The following is a 21,542-nucleotide window of genomic DNA, read 5'->3' as shown; positions in this document are numbered from 1 at the left end:
GGCCCTGAGCCTGCTCCCCGAGGACTCACTAATTGATGCTTCCTGGTTCTAGTGTTTTTATGGCCTGTGTCCCCTGAGACTCTGAAATGGCTGCGGTCCATTTAGTTAAGAGCAGAAACAAACCTAATAGGAAACCCTGTCAGCACTAATAAAACCCATGTGGTACTGAGCTCCCATAGCATCATCTGTTTTTTACCAATAAAATAAAATTGGATTAAATTGACACATGAAGTATATTAGTGTTAGACTGGAAATTAGATTTGCCAAAACATCAAGACTTTGATTTTATATTGTGTTTGGAGTTGCAACTAGTCTATTTTCAAGCAAAAAAACACAAATATTTGGCCAAGTACCAAACGTTTAATGTACCAAATTGTAAGATACAGGAGAGGAATTTTCTATCTAACTAAACACTTTGGTTTTATGATGCATGTGAACGTTTTTGACAGTAATGTTTGGAGTCAAACATCAGGGCCCGTATTTATCAAGCCGCTCAGAATTACTCATAAGAACACTGCTAAGAATTGACTTAAGAGTAAAAAAATTCTTGGCTCAAAGCTGTGCTTAAAAGTTAGTTATCAAGCATCATAGTCCTACTTTAAGTGAAGTGTAGGACTAAATCTTAAGTGTCAGTCTTATTGCTGATTTACGACACTTTGCTGTGCCGCAAACAGGATTTTGGTTGATGATGTAGCCAAGGACCAATCACTGAAGAGATTTCCTTATTTAAGAATATTCTCAGATAAATTCACATTGAAGAGAAGTTTATATTCAACACACGTTTAACAATAAAGATTTTTCAAGAGAATACATTATGATATAGGCCTTCACATTAATAAATGAAAGATAAAAAAGTTTATTTTTATATGAGCGCCATTAATGCACCTACTACTTCTGTGTTGCCGGCTATTTGCATGAACTGTGTTTGCTTCTGTCAGATTACCGGGGGTGTTGGGTGTTGGGAAGTCGATGAAACGCGTGACAATGTGTGAAGCTGTAGCCTAAGTGACGTAATTGTTTCCATGACTATTGATGGTTGTGACGGCCAAAATCATCAGCATTGCTGCGTTTTTCCTGTGGCAAAGAAACCAAGTGTCATCACAACCTTCAGTTTAGCTGAAAACGCATTACTACCTAAAGTTAGTGGTGAGCTGACGTCCCGCACCAACTCGCTGACAAAGATTACGCCTGCGCTGTCCGACCCCGTCACAAGCCCTACTGGCAACTCCTAACCACTTGAGAGACCTCTGGAGCTGTCTTAAATAACTGGGAGAGTAAGAGTGATTCTTAGCTTTAAGATATTTGACAACTTGCTTTTATTGTTAAGTTTAAAAGTAGGAGTAAATTTCATGAATTCTCAGCACTTTGAGAAGCTTGATAAATACCAGTCCAGCTGGTGATGGTGCAGTGGATAAGACACATGCCTTTGGTGTGAGAGACCCAGGTTCAATTCCCACTGTGACGTCTACCAATGTGTCGCTGAGCAAGACACTTAACCCCTAGTTGCTCCAGAGTTGTGCGACCTCTGACATATATAGCAATTGTAAGTCACTTTGGATAAAAGTGTCAGCTAAAGGTAAAATGGGTTTACTTTTTCAATTATGATAATTTGAGATACACACAAAATACTTATGAATAATTATACTTAATTATGTGTGTGAATTTAGCCCATGTGAATTACGTAGAAGATATGAAGGAGTGGTCCTCTGAAGAAGACGTGATGCTCACTGTGATGATTCATATATTTCAAGCTATTTTTTTTGTACTTGCAAGCTGATTTTCACAGTATGGTGACATGAATATAAAGTAATATAATATGTTATGGCATAATTTGGAAAGTATATATGAATTGTAGTAAAACAGTAGTCTTCCTTCCCGTTTCTTTACATGTTGCATTTTTCAAAAATATCAAGATATTCATTAAATCACCCTTCAATATATCTGTATCTATCAGGTTGGGGCAGCCAGAGCTCCAAGGTCCAGATCCATCATAACACATGGCTTCATTTCCCCGGCCACAACCTGAGGTGGATCCTCACCTTCTCACTGCTGTTTGTCCATGTCTGCGAGTTCGCAGAGGGCATCGTCTCCAACAAGTGAGACATCAGAAAGAAATCTTATGCAATTATCACAGAACATACTTTTTTGTGTTTGTTGTCTAAAGTTACACAAATAATAATGATTGTTAGTAAAATGTTAATTAGTTTGGTCTTCAATTAATCAGTAATTTTCCATATTAATTATATTTTGTATTTGCCTCTCGCTGTAGGATGATGGAGACCAACCACCTCCATCTCTTCATGCCAGCCTTCATGGGTTTCATAGCAGCCACAACATCAGTGGTTTACTACCACAACATAGAGACATCCAATTTCCCCAAACTGTTGCTTGGTAAGACTCAACACTGGGGGCAGTGTGCTGGTTAATCCTCATCTTTTTTTTCTTGTGTGGCTCAGTACACAATTTCCAACCTCTAAAAGAGTGCTTTTTCCCATAACTTTGTTCGACTCATGGACTTAACAGTTTAAAAAAAAACAAAAACAGATATCATCATATTTATTTTCCTACCAATTCTTCTTCCTTGTCGAAACCTGGTGCCTACATTACCCACAGTGCAGCTAGACTGCGGACAGTAAGGACATTTATCCCTCTGAAGACACTAAAGGCTTTATACTGTTTTTTCACATATACAGAAGAACTCCCCAACACATGTAAACTGATTTTGATGAGTTCCCCTTTAATCTGTCGTTTAAACAATGACACTTAATCTGGATGTGGCTACAGAGAAGATACCAAGATATTTGATAATTGCAGCCTGTTTTTGATATTAAACAGTCAAATAGCATTTATCCATATTTATTGAAGGCCAGAGGGCTTTACACTGGTGAAATGGAAGAAATGCGGCATCGCTACAACCTGCGTGGGCTCATGCAATAGGAACTTTACAATGCAAGTGAGGTTGCTTTTCAGATGTTACACACACACTGGATTGCTTTTCTCTCTCCACACAGTCCTGTTCATCTACTGGGTTTTGGCGTTCATCACAAAGTCAATTAAGCTGTGGAAGTTTGCAGAGTACCATGTTGGACCACAGCACCTGAGGTTCTGCATCACAGCCCTGTTAGTGCTCCTGTATGGACTGCTGATGGCCGTGGAGATCAACGTCATAAGAATCAGGGTGAGTGATCTTGTTTCATCCACTGTCAGTAACCATATAACCTTTAATGTGTTTAATACATCAACCTGGATATTTCCCTTCTTTTATTGTAACATATCTGTCTTTCTGGCTTAGATTAACTTAATCTTTTTCTCTCTCTGTAGAGATATGTGTTCTTTGCCAACCCCCAGAAGGTGAAACCACCAGAGGATTTACAGGATTTGGGAGTTCGCTTTTTGCAGCCGTTTGTCAACCTGCTGTCCAAGGTAGACACGGACACACGGTCATTGATACAATCAGGATAGTCTGAAATATAAGTAAAAGTCTAGTTAGGCCAAAAATGTTATCACAATAAAAACTTTCATATCTTTCGATATTGATTATTATCACGATAAGTATCAAATCGCTATTTCTTTCGAGTTTAAAGGCTGATTTTTGCTCCTGAGTGAAAGTTGAAGAAACCTGATGGTTAATTGTGGTTTAAACTCATCTTTATGGTCAACACTTAAGGCCAATGGATAACTTCACAAATCTGAGGTAGAGCATTCAAAGCAAGTATGATAAAATCTTTGTCAACAAATATGCATGAGTTAAAATAAGTAAAAGCTTTTTTCAGTCCTTTTCCTCAACAAAATAAACATCTTAATTAAAAAAGTAAGTCCTAATTTGTGTATGATTAAAGTGAATAAAATCAAACATTTATTGAATATTTATTGAACGTTTGTTATACTGTTATTGAAAATAATTATATCGCGATAATTAGTTTTTATTGTTTTATTGTCCAGCCCTCGTTTCAGCCTAGCTTTAGCCAAACTTAATGTTCAGACAATCCGAGGACACTACTTAGCAGCAGAGCACAGTAAATGGTACACATTTTTTGGCACATTTTTTAGGCAACGTATTGGTGGATGAATCCTCTCATTATTGGAGCCCATAAGAGGCCCATAGAGCTGAAGAAGATTGGAAAGCTGCCCATCGCCATGAGAGCCCTCACCAACTACCTACGGCTCAAAGACGCCTATGAGGATCAGAGGGTGAGCAGATGGAGGCCCTAACCTGATTTAACACTAATGTTAACCTGTGGATTATCAGTAGAGAAACTTTTACAATTTCTTTCCCAACTTCCACTCTACACAGACAGCCGAGGACCCCGATCGTGCCCCATCAATCTGGCGCTCTATGTATCGAGCGTTTGGTCGTCCCATCCTGCTCAGCAGCACTTTCCGCTACCTGGCTGACCTGCTGGGCTTCGCTGGGCCGCTCTGCATCTCTGGCATCGTAAAGTACCTGAAGACTGACAAGGATGTCGCAACACCAGACAAGGTCAAGGTGGGTGTATGTGTGAGCCAGAGAGGTGGGAGGTGAGCAGGGTGAACTAAACTCTAAACTTCCATATTAAATACAGAGCAAGTGAAAGGTTTTAATACTGCATTTACACATTTGAGCTATAAATCACTAGTGTTGTAGTCAAGACCGCCCAAACCGAGACCAAGTCAAGACCAAGACCAGAGTTTGAGACAGAGACAAGACCAAGACTTTTAGGGTCTGAGACCAAGACGAGACCTAGACCAGTTCCCCACATTACATAACACACGGTGAAATGTGAAACAAGATCATAAGTACTTCTTAAATTGATCTGGAAGATCCACGTTCCCATTAAAACACCCACATACAAACACTAAGAGCTGAAATGAACATAAGCGTCTTTATTCAACACTCATTTTTCACGCTGACCATCGCGGGGAGGGGGGACAGTCGTTAACGGGAAAAACATATGTTTAATTAGGGTAATTGGTTGCTTTCAAAGCAATACGTTTTCCATCAAAGTTAGGATGTTAACAAAAAAACGGGTGGGTGTCCAATGGTGTAATGCAGAATCTGCATGTTTTAGGTATTGTACATAGTCTATACCATGATTTTTAGGCAGGACAGAAGTAAAAAGCATACCAATAAAGGCATCACAACATATCTGTTTATAGTTATTGCTCTCCGCCTTTGTAACAGCGCGTGGCGACGCAGTGATTTCAGTGAGCAGCTCCCAGTGTAAAGGGTACATGGTGGTGCGGCGACTCTGTTTTTGACCTGTAATTAATCAGCAACGACATGGTCAGATTCGATTCGTATTTCTTGCCAGTACTTGGATTCTTCTGCAGCGGAATGGTTTTGAGACCTTTCAGAGAGATAGAAGACGGGCTTATGGGACCTAAAACAACACATAACTGACATTTTACTCAACCGTCAAGCCAAATCCAAGGCTGAAAGTAGGTTTTGACAGACCGTAAGTGCAATTAATATAACTGCTACATATGGCTCCAGTATAGTAGTATAAGCTCGAGTAAGCTGCACACCACTGGAGGTTCCTCTCTGACTGTAAAACTGGTACAGAAATGGATGGACCAAGTGCCATTTTTGAACAGCTTGTTAAGAACAGAGACTGTGTCTGAGACAAGGATGTGAAAAGTTGAACGTCATCCCTTTAGAGAAATCTGTTGTTTGGGCAAGGCTGATGTTACTGTTGTCGTCAACGGGTGTTTACATACGGTCATCTTATTAAAGATTAAGTGCAAATTAGTGCAACATTACCCACACAAATTGGGTGATCCAGCCAACCCGTGAATGACTCACGCCCAGTGTGATTTCACCGAGGCGTTGGACGTCATCATGTCACCACCAAGTATGTGTGTCAGTGCATGTCTAAGTGTGTGTATGACGCTCTATCTGACGTGATAATATGTCTGTAATGTCATAGCTTCTGATGAAGTGGCATTACACACACACACGCACATTTGTAGTTCTGTTCATGTGAGGAGGACCCTTATTCCCTAAACCTAACTTTAACCGTAACCTTAAAACCAAGTGTTAACCTTCAAACAGCACAGCATGAAGTAAGGACTCGCCAAAATATTGTTCCCCTCCAGAATATCTTCACTTTCCACAAATGTCAAAGTCTAAAAGGGTGTCAAAGTCTAAAACTCAAACTTGTCCTCGCAAAGACAAAAGTACAAGAACACACATGCAGAGTCTTGTAGATCGTTTCATTAGAAAATGATGAATCAACAGAAATCATGTTCCAAGTTTATAGTAACTTTAATTGTAAAGTAATGGTCAAATGCTAATGTTACTTAAAACTCCCGGGTGTAAAACATAACTTTTTGGATTAATCATTTAGCACATGATTAAGCATTCGAATTGCTTGTTTTGGCTGACCAGCAGCCCACACCCAAAGATCAATTCAAAATCATGTAACACAACATAAAAACTGAAAATCCTCACTTCTTTTTAACCTGGAAAAAGTTAATTTTTGCTTATTAAATAACTTCACGAATCATTAATGATCAAAATTCTTGCTGGTTGATTAAATAATTGGCTCAACTGTTTTGGTGCTACATTAACAGTCTGCACTAAATATAAACTTTTCACTTATTCATTCCAGATATATCAGGATGTGCGCTAAATCAGTAGCATCTCTATTACACAACAGTTATACAAAACAGCAGTATCTGCCCCTGACAGCACCATGAAGAGGTTGTAGCAGACGGAGAGAAAGCAGACATTTTTACAGACGGTCCATTTGGCGAAGGAAGAAACGCTGGCAGAGCTGATCAGACATCGACTCCCTTTAATCCGTGCCAGCCTCTTCCGAAGGTCGGACAGAGCTGTTAGGAGAGGCAGAACAGATGTGTTTGTAATGACAGTAGATTTTCAATCAGTCCATTTGGCTGGGAGTTGTTATAGTTGATGTTGAACGTGAGCTGATGTCAGGTCCGTGCCTGCCTGTTATAATGGGCAGCAGAGAGAGAGAGCAGAGCCTGGCTTCATTTCTGAGTGACATGGAAAAATTCACCTCACCTCAGTTTAATACAGAGGGGAAAGTCTGCTGAGCATCAGACTGAGCTTTTTTGGTACTTGGGTTATATGGATAAAATCCTCTCATCGCAGCACAAGTATGTTTAAGTTGCAATATTGATATAATATATTTTCTAGAAAATGAAAATGAAAAATCAGATAAAATTCCAACATTTCCATAAAACAATTATGCTTTGATTTGCAACACTGGCTGCAGTAGTTTGGAGCAGGAACGTCTTGAAGCTAATTAACGTCAGCTGATTCATTCATGCTTCACCATCAGTGGCTCCGATATTTATACTGGTGTATGAGCCATATTATTAAATGCAGTGACAAACACCTGTAAAATGAAAAAGTGGACTTTAACTTTTGAATCTAAAAAAAATAAAGTTTATTCCCCAGTATAACAGGAAAAAATATTTACATATTATTCACCAGATTATGGACATAATTTTTGCTTTCATTCAGTGATTAAAATAAATACATGCACTTGCTGATGCACCAGCCAGCGGTTCTTTTGAGTCTTTACTTGGAAGAGACGACAGATGTGATACAAGCTTCTGTTTGCAACAGAAGAGACTAAAAAATATGCGGAGCAACAAGAATAAGCCTTGAACACTATGAAGCTCATTAATGTCAGCTGGCTCATTCATCGGTTGCTTAGCAACCAGCTGACTAGTAACAGCCAATCTTGTTTATTTTGGTGTAAATGGTGGATCATTAGTTCCCCCAGCAGTTTGGATTCTTTTGAAAGCTCCTGGAAACCTTTTCTACTATAGTCTAACCGTGTGTAACAAGCTGCTATAAAGGGTCAATTCCTCATGGCAAAAGATAGCTACATTAATATCATCTCGTGGTGTACATGCTGATGTCTTGGGTTTCTAAATGTATTCTGTGTTTGGTTATTTTTAGTATGCGTAAATATTATAGTTATAGGGGATGCTGGATTTTTGTTGCCGACAGTGATCTGATATAAGAAATGATTTATTAGCCAATATCCAAATAAAAAAATATGACAAAAAACTTTTTTACATATCATCCACCAGATTCTGAAACAATTTGTGCCTTTATTAAGTGATTGAATCAAATCAATGCACCTGTTGAATCTGTACATGGAAGAGACAACAGATGTGACAAAGTTCTTGTCACGGTGGTGAAATGATAAATTGGTTTGACCTTACTGTGTGCACCCTTTTAATAATGTTAATGTATTTTAAACTTGAATGTCTCGTGTGTGCTTTGTTGCAGGAGACATATTTCGGTGTGTACTTCATGTCCTCCACTGAGCTGCTGCAGAACACTTCGGTCCTGGCTGTGCTTCTCTTCCTGGCTTTAGTCCTGCAGAGGACCTTCCTGCAGGCTTCGTACTACGTCACCATAGAAACAGGCATCAACCTGCGGGGAGCCCTGCTGGTGAGGGGAAACATCATGGAAATTTAAACTTAGACGTTTTGTTTCCATGCTCAGGTGTTGTTTGAAAAAGGTCTACATGAGCGATCTCCCTATTGTTCCAGAGTCCAAGACTGTTTGCTGATATAAATGTATTTTGTTTCATTCCCTAGGCGATGATATACAACAAAATCTTGCGTCTGTCCACCTCCAACATGTCTATGGGGGAAATGACACTGGGGCAGATCAACAACCTGGTGGCTATAGAGACCAACCAGCTGATGTGGTTTCTCTTCCTCTGCCCCAACCTGTGGGCCATGCCTGTGCAGGTAGGTTGAACCTTTGATCCATACATTTATGGCCTTATTTAATCCAGGTACACGGTATGGATAAGAATGGGGAAAAAAAGAAAAGTGAGGATGGAAAAATAGTGATTGCACATGATTACCCCTAGTCTGTTTTCTAACATACCGTAAAACTTCAATTAAAGGCCAAGTACCAAATTGCCACGTGTCCCCTTTACCCTTTACCTTTAGCCCCATAGTCTAATTCATTCAGATTTACTGGCATGGTAAACAACAGATGAAATAAAGAGCAGACTCCCTACCTTTTGAAAAGGTCATTAAGTCCGAATGTGTCCATTCCTAGATTATTTATATTCCTTTAGTCTGTACGGATCCACCGATTTGAAGAATAAAAAAACCTTTAATAAAAATGTATTCTCTCCTGTGAATAATGTCACGTGAAGTCCATTGCTCACTGTCTGCCAACTCCTGCCACACAATTTAAGTTTTACGGTATAAAATTCAGAATTTCTAAAAATGAATTCATCATACAAGCAGAATGTTTTTCATTTAACCAAATAAGTTTGGAAGGAAATGCGGTAAAATTAATTATCTGTTCTTATTTATGAAAGACACAAAAAACAATAACATCGTATTTATTCAATGTGGTAAGGGAAAATAAGACGAGTATAGATGGCACTGGTTAGTTTACTTGCTTTTTGGGCCGAGATGTTTGAATGGCAATCAAGTTTCCGCGTGGGAGTGTAGAGTGAACTACCGCTAAATTGATTTGTTTGAGTTAACAGTACCATTGTAGCATATATAGTCAGAATGTAACATACATTTTAATGGTTGAGTTTTAAAACTAATTATTTGCACTAGAAATATCTAGCTATTTGTAGATTCTGTCGAGTGAAGATGTTTTTTTCTTACCATCTCTTTTTGGGTTTTATTTCCTTCTTTGCAGATTGTGATGGGAGTGATCCTGCTCTACTATTTGTTGGGCTGGAGTGCCTTGGTTGGAGCATCCGTTATAGTTCTGCTGGCTCCAGTCCAGTACCTTATCGCTACAAAGCTGGCAGACACACAAAAAAGCTCACTAGTAAGAAGAAGACTTATGTAATTGTTTTGTTTTGACATAAATCACATCTTCAGCAGATTATTTTGCAGATTGTTGAATTATCTTTAACTGAACTGCGTGATGGATACTGATGTTTTACTGGTAACTATTGTGTCTTCTAATGGGACCTAAATATGGTGTAGAATAACATATCGTTTTTATTCTCTCTTGTCTCTTTTAGGAACACTCTACTGATCGTCTGAAAAAGACCACAGAGATCTTAAAGGGCATAAAGCTGCTGAAGCTGTATGCCTGGGAGAATATCTTCTGTGACAGCGTGGAGGAGACCAGAGGCAAAGAGCTCACCAGCCTCAAGACCTTTGCTTTGTACACATCTATGTCCAGTAAGATAAAAACAAAATCTATGACATGAATTTCAGGTATTACATTTTTGTGTGATTGCAGAAAGTAGATTCTTTAGTCAGGGTTGGTAAAAAGACTTGAATCGATTTTTCCTTCATGTATTTTGATTTTCTTTCCAGTCACAATTATTATTTCCATAATGTAATATGTAAAGCCCTTTCAGCTCATATGACGATATGTTTTCTGCTGTCCTCACCGCAGTACAGTAAAACCTGTGTTCTCTCTTTGTGCAGTTTTCATGAATGCTGCTATTCCCATTGCTGCCGTTCTTGCGGTAAGACACTTGCAGTGTGACACCTTAGTAAAAGAAAGACAATCATTTATGATTTTGTAACTCCTCCTTGAAATATTGCCTTGTAGACATTTGTGATGCACCACTTCCTCGATAAAACCGGTCCCAGTCCTTCTGAGGCCTTCGCCGCTCTAGCGTTGTTCCACATCCTGGTCACCCCTCTCTTCCTGCTCTCCACCGTCGTCAGATTTGCTGTGAAGGCTCTTGTCAGGTGAGCGTCTGTGATAGTGTACAACTAAAATATATATTCCTCCTGCTGTGTGTTATGTTGTATTCATTCTCATTGTAAAGAGACTGGCTGTTACTGGTGAAGCCAACCGTTAATGTTATTTTGTCTGAGAGAGAAGGAGATGTGGACACGACTAAACAAGGAAGACGAACTGGAGATGCTGTGTCACAAGCTGGATGTGGTTCCAATGGTAAATCTAATTAAAGGAACATGGAGGGAACCTTCCAGCACTGAAGAGAAACTCTAAACTCCGGAGAGATTACTGGTATTGGTATCGTCACAATCACACTTATTCATTGACTAAATGTGTGTGTGTGTTCACAGCGTCCAGAAGCTCGGTGAGTTTCTTCAGAGTGACGAAATTGGAGACGACAGCTGGAGAAATGGAGACATGCCTCTTTCCTTCGAAGCTGGAAAAAAACACCTGGGTGTGGTAAGTGATGATGAAACCAGATCAATCAACAAAACTGAGCACTGACAGGGAAAATGAGTAAAATTTTATTTTATGAGAAAATTGTTTTTTTTATGCTCTGGATTGTGTTTTTGTAAGCAAATTATGTAAACCATTATTTTGTTGTTTATATAGATTATAGCCAGGTAGCAGGTCAAAATGAAGGTGAAGCCACCATAACTTCCTGTTATAAACCTTGATTTGTAAAATTATGATATCAGCAGTCGCTGTTTCTCAGTATCTCTGTAACTAAGCTGGTGAATGAAATGTAACCATATGATGAAAAAACAAAAATGAATTTTGATAAATAATGGGACCACTTGTTTTAAACAGGTATGTTCACTGCAAACTTTTATAAGAAACATATTATACTCTGCGTCTACACATAATTGGACCTTACTTCAATGGTTGAATGTGCTGCAAAGATATTTTTCTGACCGTCCTCGTTTATGTCCGAGGCACAGGCAGTTTACAGATGTCACATTCAAGGACTTCTGGGTAATGAAAACCTTCAAACTGTAAAAAATCCAAACATTTATCCTGTATTTAAAACAGATGGCATTAATAAAGCACACTGCGGGTGCCAAGAAATCGCTTTAACTTGCTGAGTTTTAACAGCCTTAGTTTCCTCATGGACAAGGTTTGGATCAATGAGGTGGCGCCAGAAGACACGGCACACATTCCTTCCATGTTACTCCAGGTAACTTTTGTCCTTTCCATTTTGGTGACAGGTTTCTTTAATGGATTGTTCTGGGACGTTGTATAACGTCAGCACTGTCTGTGGATCCTAATCAAGCAATGAGTAGAACCTCCAAGGAATTTTCACGTATTTAGGCAGTGATGTGCAATGACTCATAATTACTGTGGCTAGCAGCAGGTCATCAAGTTCATACGAATGAATTTTGAGAAATACAAAAAGGAAACCCAAACAGCATTATTTAAAAATTTTATTTCTTCCTTTTGGTTTAGTAGAAAATTTTGTACACAAGCTGTTAACAAATTGAGAAACGTCCAATGCCACTTAAATTTCAAAAACAACATGCAGTTTTTGTTTCATGTTGTATTGCTGCAGCATTAACACAAGAAAAAAAAGACACCAACGCAAGTTAACATAACATTTGGAAAGGAGAATTCATTCATCATTACAGATATGGAATGTTACTTTACTTACATTATATGTCATGCTATTTCCTCAGGGACTAATTGTCATGTTTTTAGAAGCTGTGGGGCGTCCTACAGAACATCACCACCCACTGAACTGCAGCCCAGTCTTGCGTCTGTCTGGGGTTTCAGGCCACTGAGTCACATGGTGACTATTATGTTGCAGTGGGATTAACACAGTTTGTGTCTAAAATGGACAGCTAGACCACAGAGCAGAGTGACTCACGGAAGGTTTAATGGTTTTCAAATAGGATTGTAAGGCATAATAAATAATCAATTTGTATAATGGAATATGTCTTTACATTTATTATAACTAACTGAATAGATAGTGTTACAATCAGGGCAATATTAGCTACCTAAATGCAAACCGTCTTTCTGGTTGTCATTTTCGTTTCTTCAACTTAATGCAAAAGCCCCTTTTGAAGCCATTTTGTAGCAGCTGCATTATATCCCTTTTTATTAAAGAGGTGGTATTATGCTTTTTGCCTTTCCCCTCTCCTTTATTGAGTTATATATCTTTTTTTGTGCATGTAACAGGTTTGCAAAGTGAAAAAGCCCAAAGTCCAGCCCAAAGGGAGTTCCCATCTCCCACAGAAAACTCTGCTCTGAACTGCCTGAAAACAGCTCGTTTGTAGTCCAGCCGCTTCCCTTTCATCCCTGTGATGTCACAGGGATGAAAGCTAAATGCGCCTCATATAATGCTCGCCAAGCGGCTACTCCGACACGCCCTCAAAACCACCGGTGGAAAAATAGTGAGCAGTAGCACACAGCTCTCCTCTCCCTTCCAAACACTAGCTACCCTCCAGGCAGTCAGTGGACATGAAGTTGTTACTGTGATGTAGAGACAGAGCTCAGTTAAAACTTTATGGATGAAAGATACTTTTGTTACAGATTAATAACTCACCACTCTGAAACTCTCGCTCCAGTCCATGTTGCCAAGCTGGTCGGCAACATGTACAGCTGAAATGAAGCCCTATTTACCGGCTTCTCGCTGACCCGCCCTTCTCTGCTTCTGATTGGCTAGTAGTCCTTAAATAGGAACTGCGCATGTGCAACTCTCAACAAAGATCATTTAGAGACAAGATGCATCACTCCATAGCTAAAACAAAGCCTTCACAACACAGGGTGAAAAGAGGAGCTGCAGCAATGTGAACAAATATGGTGTTTTTTGAAAATTAAATTTTTTAAACATACAACCCCTAAATAAGATCATGAACCTGAAAATGAGCATAATACCACCTCTTTAAGCCATTAATTACTAAAAGTGGTAAAGTGGTAATTGCAAAACTTGAAATTTTGCCAGGATATCTGGGAGCTAAGTGGCCACTGATGGTGGTCTTATAGGACTGTACTTAACATATGATTACAATGTCAGTCAAACAGTGTGGCAAGTAATGTGACTTCTTTGAGATTCTGTCACCTCATGTGTCTTCTGCTCAGCTATTAGTACCTTTGCCAGCAACCCAATTCATCCATTCACCCAAAAATCAAGTGGAGATTTGACCTCTGTCGCAGTGATGGCTTTTAATGCCAGCGTTGGTCAGTCACTTTGTCATTATATCCAACACATTGGCCAAGAGTAAGTTACATCTTCACTACTAACTACCAAGATTGTCATGAGTTTGGATATCAATATTCATGGTCTCATTGAGGCTAAGCTTTCACCCAGCACTTTGGTCATTGACGAGGTTTTGTTTTTGTTTAGTTTTTATCCAAACAACTCACAGTTGCTAGACATGACAGAAGTTGCATGCCTCTGGAACAACTAGGGGGTTAGTGTCCGGCTCAGGGACACAATGGCGGATGTGTCGCAGTGGGAATTGAGCCTGGGTCTCCCATACCAAAGGTATATGTCTCTTATCCTTGCGCCATAGCCACCATAAATTAAAAAGCCATGGACAGATGTGTCTTCTTTCCTTTTACAGTAGTTCCTCCATAAGGCCACATTTTCCACTTACACACAAGAAATACTAAATCTAGTTGGCAGATTGCCTTGATTTAAAGAATATTCTTGCTCCCCAGTGGATGATGGTATTACATTTTATTTATTCATATTTTAGCCTTACAACTGGTTAAACTTTAGCCATAGTAATATCATCAGCGTGCTGATTCTTCCACCACTTTTGATATAATTGCAGCTTCTAGAGTGTTATGTACAGGACTTCACATGAAGTATAAAGACACTTGTACACTGTTTGTATGCAAAGTGTGTCTGGATAAGAACAGGATAATGTGCTAGCAGCGGGGTTGAACCCTGTGGTGCAACATCCTCTCTAGGCTTATATCAGAGGGAACCCTCGCACTTTTTCTTCTCCCCAAGGAACTAAAGCGGATGCAGGAAAGTCTTTTAGTTTAATAGTTAATGCTAACTTCTCTCTCTCTCGCTCTCTTTTAATATCCCCCTCAAGACCAAAGCCATCAACAGGAAGCAGCCAATGCGCTACCAGATGGACAACTACGAGCAACCGACCAGACGACAGATGAGACCCACGGAGACGGAGGATGTGGCTGTAAAGGTCAGGATCAAAGTTCACATTTTGGGGAATGGTTGAGAATAACTACCACCATCCAAGGTTAATGGTTCAAAAGATATAACATATAGTCCCATTAGCAGGACTGGATGTAAATCAGGTGGTGGATGAAATCAGAGGACTTGAGAGGCAGAAGCAGCTCTGTAAAAGTAATGTGTTTCACAATGTCAGACTAATTGACCTCCAACAGTCTGAGAGAGGTGGTTAGAGGCAGCACATTCACAAGCAATGAACTCAGCTTTCCAGATTTCTTCCTGGCGCTTGTATGCTCCCCTCTTAGTGATAAAGTTAAGGAGACCCTGGGGAACAGACAAGTTTAGGTACAGAGGGATGGGTCACCAGTTTGATGAAACTGGAGATGGAAGAGGGGGTAATTAACAGAAATAGATTCTTTGGAAGAAGAAGAAATTAACAGACGGACATGAGAATGTAAAAGCAAGATATAGATAATTCTCATTATTTTGACATGTTACTGATTTTGACTTTAAACAAAGAATACCTGTATTTCTTAAAAGAAGCAGGCTGGTTTAAGTTTAATTTTTAACCCCAAAGTTGTTATGCAAGAAGGCAATGTTTTTTTTTGTGGACAAGAAAAAATAAAAACCTTCTGATTAACAGCATTACCTTTGATGCAACTAAATCAGAAACAAAACTACTCTTGTTGACAAGAAAACCTGCTAAATGGCAGCGTTAAAAGAAGTCTGACGATCACACTTTTGGATGTTTTATGAATGAGAGTTATTAAGAAATATACAAACCAGTCTCACTTAACTGTGTGGATTGGTATTGATATGATATTCTGTATTTATTACAAAACCACCTTGCATCAAGTGTTTGATTCATATGAATTGTGGCATTTGCACTCACACACAGACACGTAGGAGCTGCTCCCTAATACCATCATTTATTTAACTCTGTCAACAGCTGTTTCATGTGTTCGCTGTTTGTACATCCATGGGTCTTTTGTGATTGCATGGAATCATACATGTGACGTGTGTTTGTCTGTGTATCTGTGTGTACTCTCAGGAAGTGTAGGATTCACACGAGAATTAGTTGCCCCTTAAAGGGCCTTGTCAATGTGTCCAACATTTTCTCAGCCCCTCTGTGTGAAGGCTCCTCTTCCTGTCTCATCCCTGTGGAGTGACGCTACCGACCAGACGGTGGGCCGCTAATCAGAGGGGGAGATTAACAGAGCAGTTTCCATACTAAACACACTCTTTGTTGACTTGGTAGTCATCAATTTAAGTATAAAATGGAAAAGAATCACTTCTTTTATACATTACATGGGTCAAAGGTAGACTACATGGACACCTACACATTACTTTTATGAAATCCCATTCTAAATCTATTAGCATTAATATAGAGTTGCCCCCCCCCCCTTTGCAGCTATTACAGTTTCTGCTCCTCTGGGAAGGCTTTCTACAAGATTTTGGAGTGTGTCTGTGGGAATTTTTTCCCATTCATCCAGAAGAGCTTTTGTGAGGTCAGACAGTGATGTTAGATGAGATGGCCTGGCAAGCAATCTCCGTTCTAGTCCATCCCAAGTGTTGGATGGGGTTAAGGTCAGGGCTCTGTACGTGTTCTTCCACACAAAACTGGACAAACCATTTCTTTAAGGAGCTTGCTCTGTGCATGTGGGTATTGTCCTATTGAAACAGGAAAAGGCCAAACACAAACTGTTGTAAGAACTATTGTCTAAAACTATAGCATTAGGATTTCCCTTAACAAAGACCACACCATGAAAAAACAGCCCTTCCAAAAGTATTAGGACAGGAATGTCTACATACTTTTGGCCATATAGTATATGTGTGCACCCAAACGTTATACCCATATGTGATTCCAAAATCATGGGCATTAGTATGCTGCTATAACAGCCTCTATTTTTCAGGGACAGCTTTCCAGCGTTCTAGTTCATCCCAAAGGTGTTGGATGGGTTTGATGTCAGAGCTCTCTGCAAGTACTTCTACACCAAACTGGGAAAAACATTTCTTTATAGAGGGGCTTCCTGCATGGTGGCATCATCTTGTTGAAGCAGGAAAGGTCCTTCTCTAAACCGATGGTCTAAATACAACTTTATGCTGTAGTATTCTTCCAAATAATAATTCTTTTTTATAATTTTTTTTGCTATATTGTGTGTTACCGTATGTGGCAATTATGTGCAGTTTGTTACAGTGGCCATTGAATTTCAGGGTACTAAAGCATGGATTTGTGTGACATCTACAGCAAGTGAACTCGTCACCTTGCCTAAGTGAAAAAGAAATATACTGAAGTAGCACTTTTTTTGGATGCACTTCTTACATTTTAATTGTACTATACTAAGTGTATACTAAAGGTGTTATTTTGGAAAAACTTAAAGTATGTGAAGTGTCATTTTAGAAATACTTAAAGTCAACTTTAAGATAATTGCAGTATATTTTAACATACTTAGTTTTGTTAAAATGGACCTATTTTAAGTACCTTTACTGTAATTTAAATATACTTCTTTAAATTTAACTTAAAATACCCTTTTGTGCCTAACTTGAAAAACAGTTTAAATATATTTTAAACTTCACATAAATGTGTTCCCTGAACATTTTTATTAGCATTTCAGCACATTAGTAATTTATTACTAGTATACTCCAAGAGCCACTATTAATATCTTGGGAAGCTGCTTTATGAAACCAATAATGCAATAGTAATAATCAGTAAAAAAAAAAATATTTTACAACACATACAGACAACTAAACTTTAATTTTGTGTACATTACAAAAAAAAATTCTTGTACATTAAGAGGTACAGCAGCATGTATCACATCTTGACCAAAATACCTTCAAATAAAAATAAAATCAGTAAAATGATGACATGATCAGTACTACTGAAAAGTACACTATACACATCCCATCATTAATGTTACCCATGGGGGTCCCTCATACGGTTCGGACTCTGGGCACGGCTCAGGTGAACTCACGGCAAGCCATCCCACTTCTGACGCCATATGCGGCCAAAGGCGAGAGCAGTCATCCTACCAAACATGCAACTTTGACAGCAAGGCCAAAGAGCCAGGCTCGTTGGTATGGCAGTCCAAGCGCTTACTCAACTGTAGTGAAGGTACTCTGTCACAAGCTTACAGTACAAATGGTGGAACCAAACTGAAACTGAAAAATGTCACAATCCTTATATATATAATATTTAATATATAACAATATTTTGAATAAAATTATTTTTCACAAGAATATTTGTTTATTTAGTCTGACCCGTTGACATGTAGTGAGAGCAAAAACAGGGATGGTGTGCAGGAGCCAGACATACCTATGAGCACATTGAGCTTGTGAGGGTTTTCTGGTCCTTTGAGGTTTTCCTGGCCTCTAAGCCATCTGAGTGAGGCAACAATCCCAGTCGAGAAGAAATGAAGAAAAGAAATGCAGTTGCTAATGATATATAATAAATATTCAGTTAGGCCAGTACTTCCACCTAGTTTTTTTTTTCATTTGTTTATCGTTATAAACACTGTAATTCTATTCTTATAGCAAATCTTTATTGTTATTCTTTATTTAATTTTCTTGATCTAAGGTAGGAAATTCCAACTCTGGGTTTAGCATTAAGTTGGTTAAAGTTGGCAAAGGGTAGGTTCACCTTTTAAAAGTTGAATACAGGATCTATGACCATACAAATGGACATAACGTTGAGCAGTATTTTATATATCATCACGTACTATTATTATATTACAATGATAAAGACCTCACTGGTCATTTTAACAGTGCGAAATATGTTTTAAAAATCATTCTTCTGGAAATCAGTATAGTATCAATATTTTGCAGTAGCCTACACAATGAAGCATGTTTGGCATAAATATATTTTTAACCCACTAAAAGTGTAATTGTTTAACAATGTACTTCCACAAAGTACACCTAAATAGTATTTACTAAGAGTTAAATGAATATATTTTTTAAAAATAGACTAAAATGTTGTGAAAAATATAATTTTATTTGAGCATGTTTATTAAAAGTTTAAGTATATATTTATTACCAATTTATTCAAAGTATACTTTTGAGAAGTATGTTAAACCTCAGGAGAATATATCTTTAATATACTTGTAGTAAGCATGTTAGGAGTACAAATGTACTATAGGCATACTACTGAATTTCTAGTATATTTACAGTGCCTTTAAGTGCACTTCTTTTTGACCTAGGTGAAGCCTCAGAAAATCACTTGCAATGTGTATTAAAAGCTGATTTTATGCGTGAAGTCCAAAATCCATCAATTTCTGTTTTTAAGCTGTTAGGAAAAAGTGGTGCAACTTCAGACACTGAATGAAATGTGTAGACATGGGTACAGACATAGGTGCTTTAAAATGGGTGTTTTCATTAAGTGGTTGTTTCATATATGAAAGTGATCTTTTAGTGATTTTTTACCAAAGGTGGTATTAAAAGTAGCTTGTGAAAACACATTTTATGATCATATCCTGCCACTTCTCACGTACAGCAGTGGCCCCACATTTTACCCCATATTTCCTTATTTTCTTGTTTCACTCCCTGTTTTTTTTGGTTTGCCCTCCCCTGACTTCTTTTGATAGTATCTGATCTTGCTTTCCCTTTATGTACCTCATCCTGCTTTTGCAGTTTTTTCTTGGCACAACATCAATATGTGATTTCTGACATGTTTGTTTATCCTAATCAGTTGATTTTAAGTATGATGCTGATGCCTGGCCATTTTGTGTATTGGAGAGATTTAGTTGGTGGTTAATCACACGGCAAAAGTAAATCAGAGAAAATAACCACCATGTTATTACCAATATGCCACTAAAAACAAAGTCAAATGTTTTAAGTAAGTTCCTATTGAATATTTACTTACAAAGGAACAAAAATGTTTTTATCTCTAAGACTCCTTTTGGGATCTATGTCAGGGGGAGAAAGGATGTGTCGAGGAAAGACTGTGGGGATTGTCAGATAAAGTAAACATAAAATAAACAAATAAATGCAACAGATGGGAGGAATGTAAACAGTCCTAGCAGGAAGCAGAGTGATAGATCACTGAACAGGGATCAGATACGAAGGGCTAACATGCGTCTCTGCTGTTGGACAGTGATCTCTTTTCCTGGGTCATTTAGTGCAGTTGTGACGGACCACCATCACTACGGTTGAGTATGCGCTGTGACTGCCATACCAACAAGCCTGGCTCTTTGGCGTTGTGGGCAAGTTGCATGTTTGGTACCCTGTAGGCCTAGGTTCGAATCCGGGTGCTGACTGCTCTTGCCTTTCCGTCACAGCAGTGAAAGACTCATAAAGATCGTTCACACTGCCCTTTGTACAAGTTGAGTATATGCTTTTGCAATCTTTCTTTACTTTTTAGAAAAACAAACTCACCAACAACTTTTTTGCACGAACGATGGAGGCTAAAGATCTCACATTCGTCATCAACTATTTTACTTGCAGGAAAGTCCCAAGTTTGAGACAAAATATTTATTTAGAATTGTCATCATGATTGTATGAGGAAAAAGTTGACACAGATTTCTAAACTTTGATTACTGACCACCAACAAACTGACAAAGCTTATTCATTCCTTCCTTACATTGACTTTATTATTAATTTGACAGCAGTTTTGGTAGCACCGTTCTACTAATTAAACATTAGTTCAATAATTTAGCTTTTGTTTTAAGTACAGTGTTTTATGTCACCGGCCATATCTTAAAATTTAACAACACAAACACCAGCATTAACAATAGCAAGGATCTGGCACTGGCAGCCAAAAATGTGACCATGATTGTTATTAGTTTAAACAATGAGGTAGGAGAAAACTTGTCACATAGTGTCTCTTTACACTGGATGGAAATATAATGGTGTCATCTGCATAAAAAATTTAGTTTACATTCAATTAACAGCTGTACCCCTGAAACCCCAAAATTATTTATTTAATTGATTATAGTAATATGACAACGATGGAGCTGGAAAGAAATTTTGGGGATTTGGGAGTGTTAAATCAGATTGAGGGAGTAAATAAAGTAAATAAAACAAGAAAATAAAAGGTCATTGCAGATTTTAGAGGATTTGTCCTTATCTGAATTGAAGGTCTAAAGATAGAAGGTGTTGTACTGTATAAAGTATAGTTTGTAATAATAATAATAATAATAATAATAATCCTTATTTGTAGAGCACTTTTCAAAAACAAGTTACAAAGTGCTTTAACAAGTGTAAAGAATAATACAAAAAAACAAGATAAGAGCATGAAAACATTGAAAAGACTAAAATACAGATTAATATAAAATTAGTAAAATACAATAAAATAAAAGGGATAAAATAAAGTCAAATAAGATCGAGAACGGCTCTCCTATAAAAGTATGTTTTAAGAAGGGACTTAAAAGAGTTCACTGACTCAGCCGACCTGATTTCCTCGGGCAGGCTGTTCCAGAGCCTCGGGGCCCTGACAGCAAACGCTCTGTCCCCTTTAGTTTTCAGTCGAGACTCTGGAACAGACAACAGACCTCTGCCCGAGGATCTCAAGGTACGTGCTGGTGCGTATGGGACTAAAAGGTCAGAAATATAACAAGGCGAGAGGCCATGAAGAGCTTTAAAAGTGATCAATAGAATTTTAAAGTCAATTCTAAAACATACTGGGAGCCAGTGTAATGAAGCTAAATTAGGAGTAATGTGGTCATATTTCTTTGTTCTGGTTAAAAGCCTGGCAGCTGAGTTCTGGACAGTCTGGAGTCGATCAATAGATTTTTGGGTTAAACAGGTGAAAAG

The 21,542-nt window shown here is 38.4% G+C and overlaps 1 protein-coding gene across 6 annotated transcripts in view; it reads left to right on the top strand.

Moving 5' to 3' along the window:
- abcc9 (ATP-binding cassette, sub-family C (CFTR/MRP), member 9) overlaps nt 1-21,542 on the top strand; it is a 185,605-nt gene that overhangs the window by 10,327 nt on the left and 153,736 nt on the right. For 4 of the 6 annotated variants that reach the window (XM_046072707.1, XM_046072712.1, XM_046072709.1 and 1 more), the window contains 14 exons: nt 1,955-2,096; nt 2,267-2,391; nt 3,012-3,178; nt 3,322-3,423; nt 4,051-4,191; nt 4,295-4,486; nt 8,252-8,416; nt 8,566-8,721; nt 9,644-9,778; nt 9,978-10,140; nt 10,393-10,433; nt 10,520-10,662; nt 11,005-11,113; nt 14,701-14,808. In XM_046072707.1, coding sequence (XP_045928663.1) covers nt 1,955-2,096; nt 2,267-2,391; nt 3,012-3,178; nt 3,322-3,423; nt 4,051-4,191; nt 4,295-4,486; nt 8,252-8,416; nt 8,566-8,721; nt 9,644-9,778; nt 9,978-10,140; nt 10,393-10,433; nt 10,520-10,662; nt 11,005-11,113; nt 14,701-14,808 — 1,889 coding nt within the window. The remainder of the gene's footprint in view (nt 1-1,954; nt 2,097-2,266; nt 2,392-3,011; nt 3,179-3,321; nt 3,424-4,050; nt 4,192-4,294; nt 4,487-8,251; nt 8,417-8,565; nt 8,722-9,643; nt 9,779-9,977; nt 10,141-10,392; nt 10,434-10,519; nt 10,663-11,004; nt 11,114-14,700; nt 14,809-21,542) is intronic. The other 2 variants (XM_046072713.1, XM_046072710.1) reach the window with 1 other exon arrangement.

The sequence above is a fragment of the Micropterus dolomieu genome, linkage group LG16 (genome assembly GCF_021292245.1).
Source record: "Micropterus dolomieu isolate WLL.071019.BEF.003 ecotype Adirondacks linkage group LG16, ASM2129224v1, whole genome shotgun sequence".
In the NCBI taxonomy this organism is placed as follows: domain Eukaryota; kingdom Metazoa; phylum Chordata; class Actinopteri; order Centrarchiformes; family Centrarchidae; genus Micropterus; species Micropterus dolomieu.
Note: the sequence above shows the minus strand (reverse complement) of the source record. Positions and strands in the feature narration are given on the sequence as shown.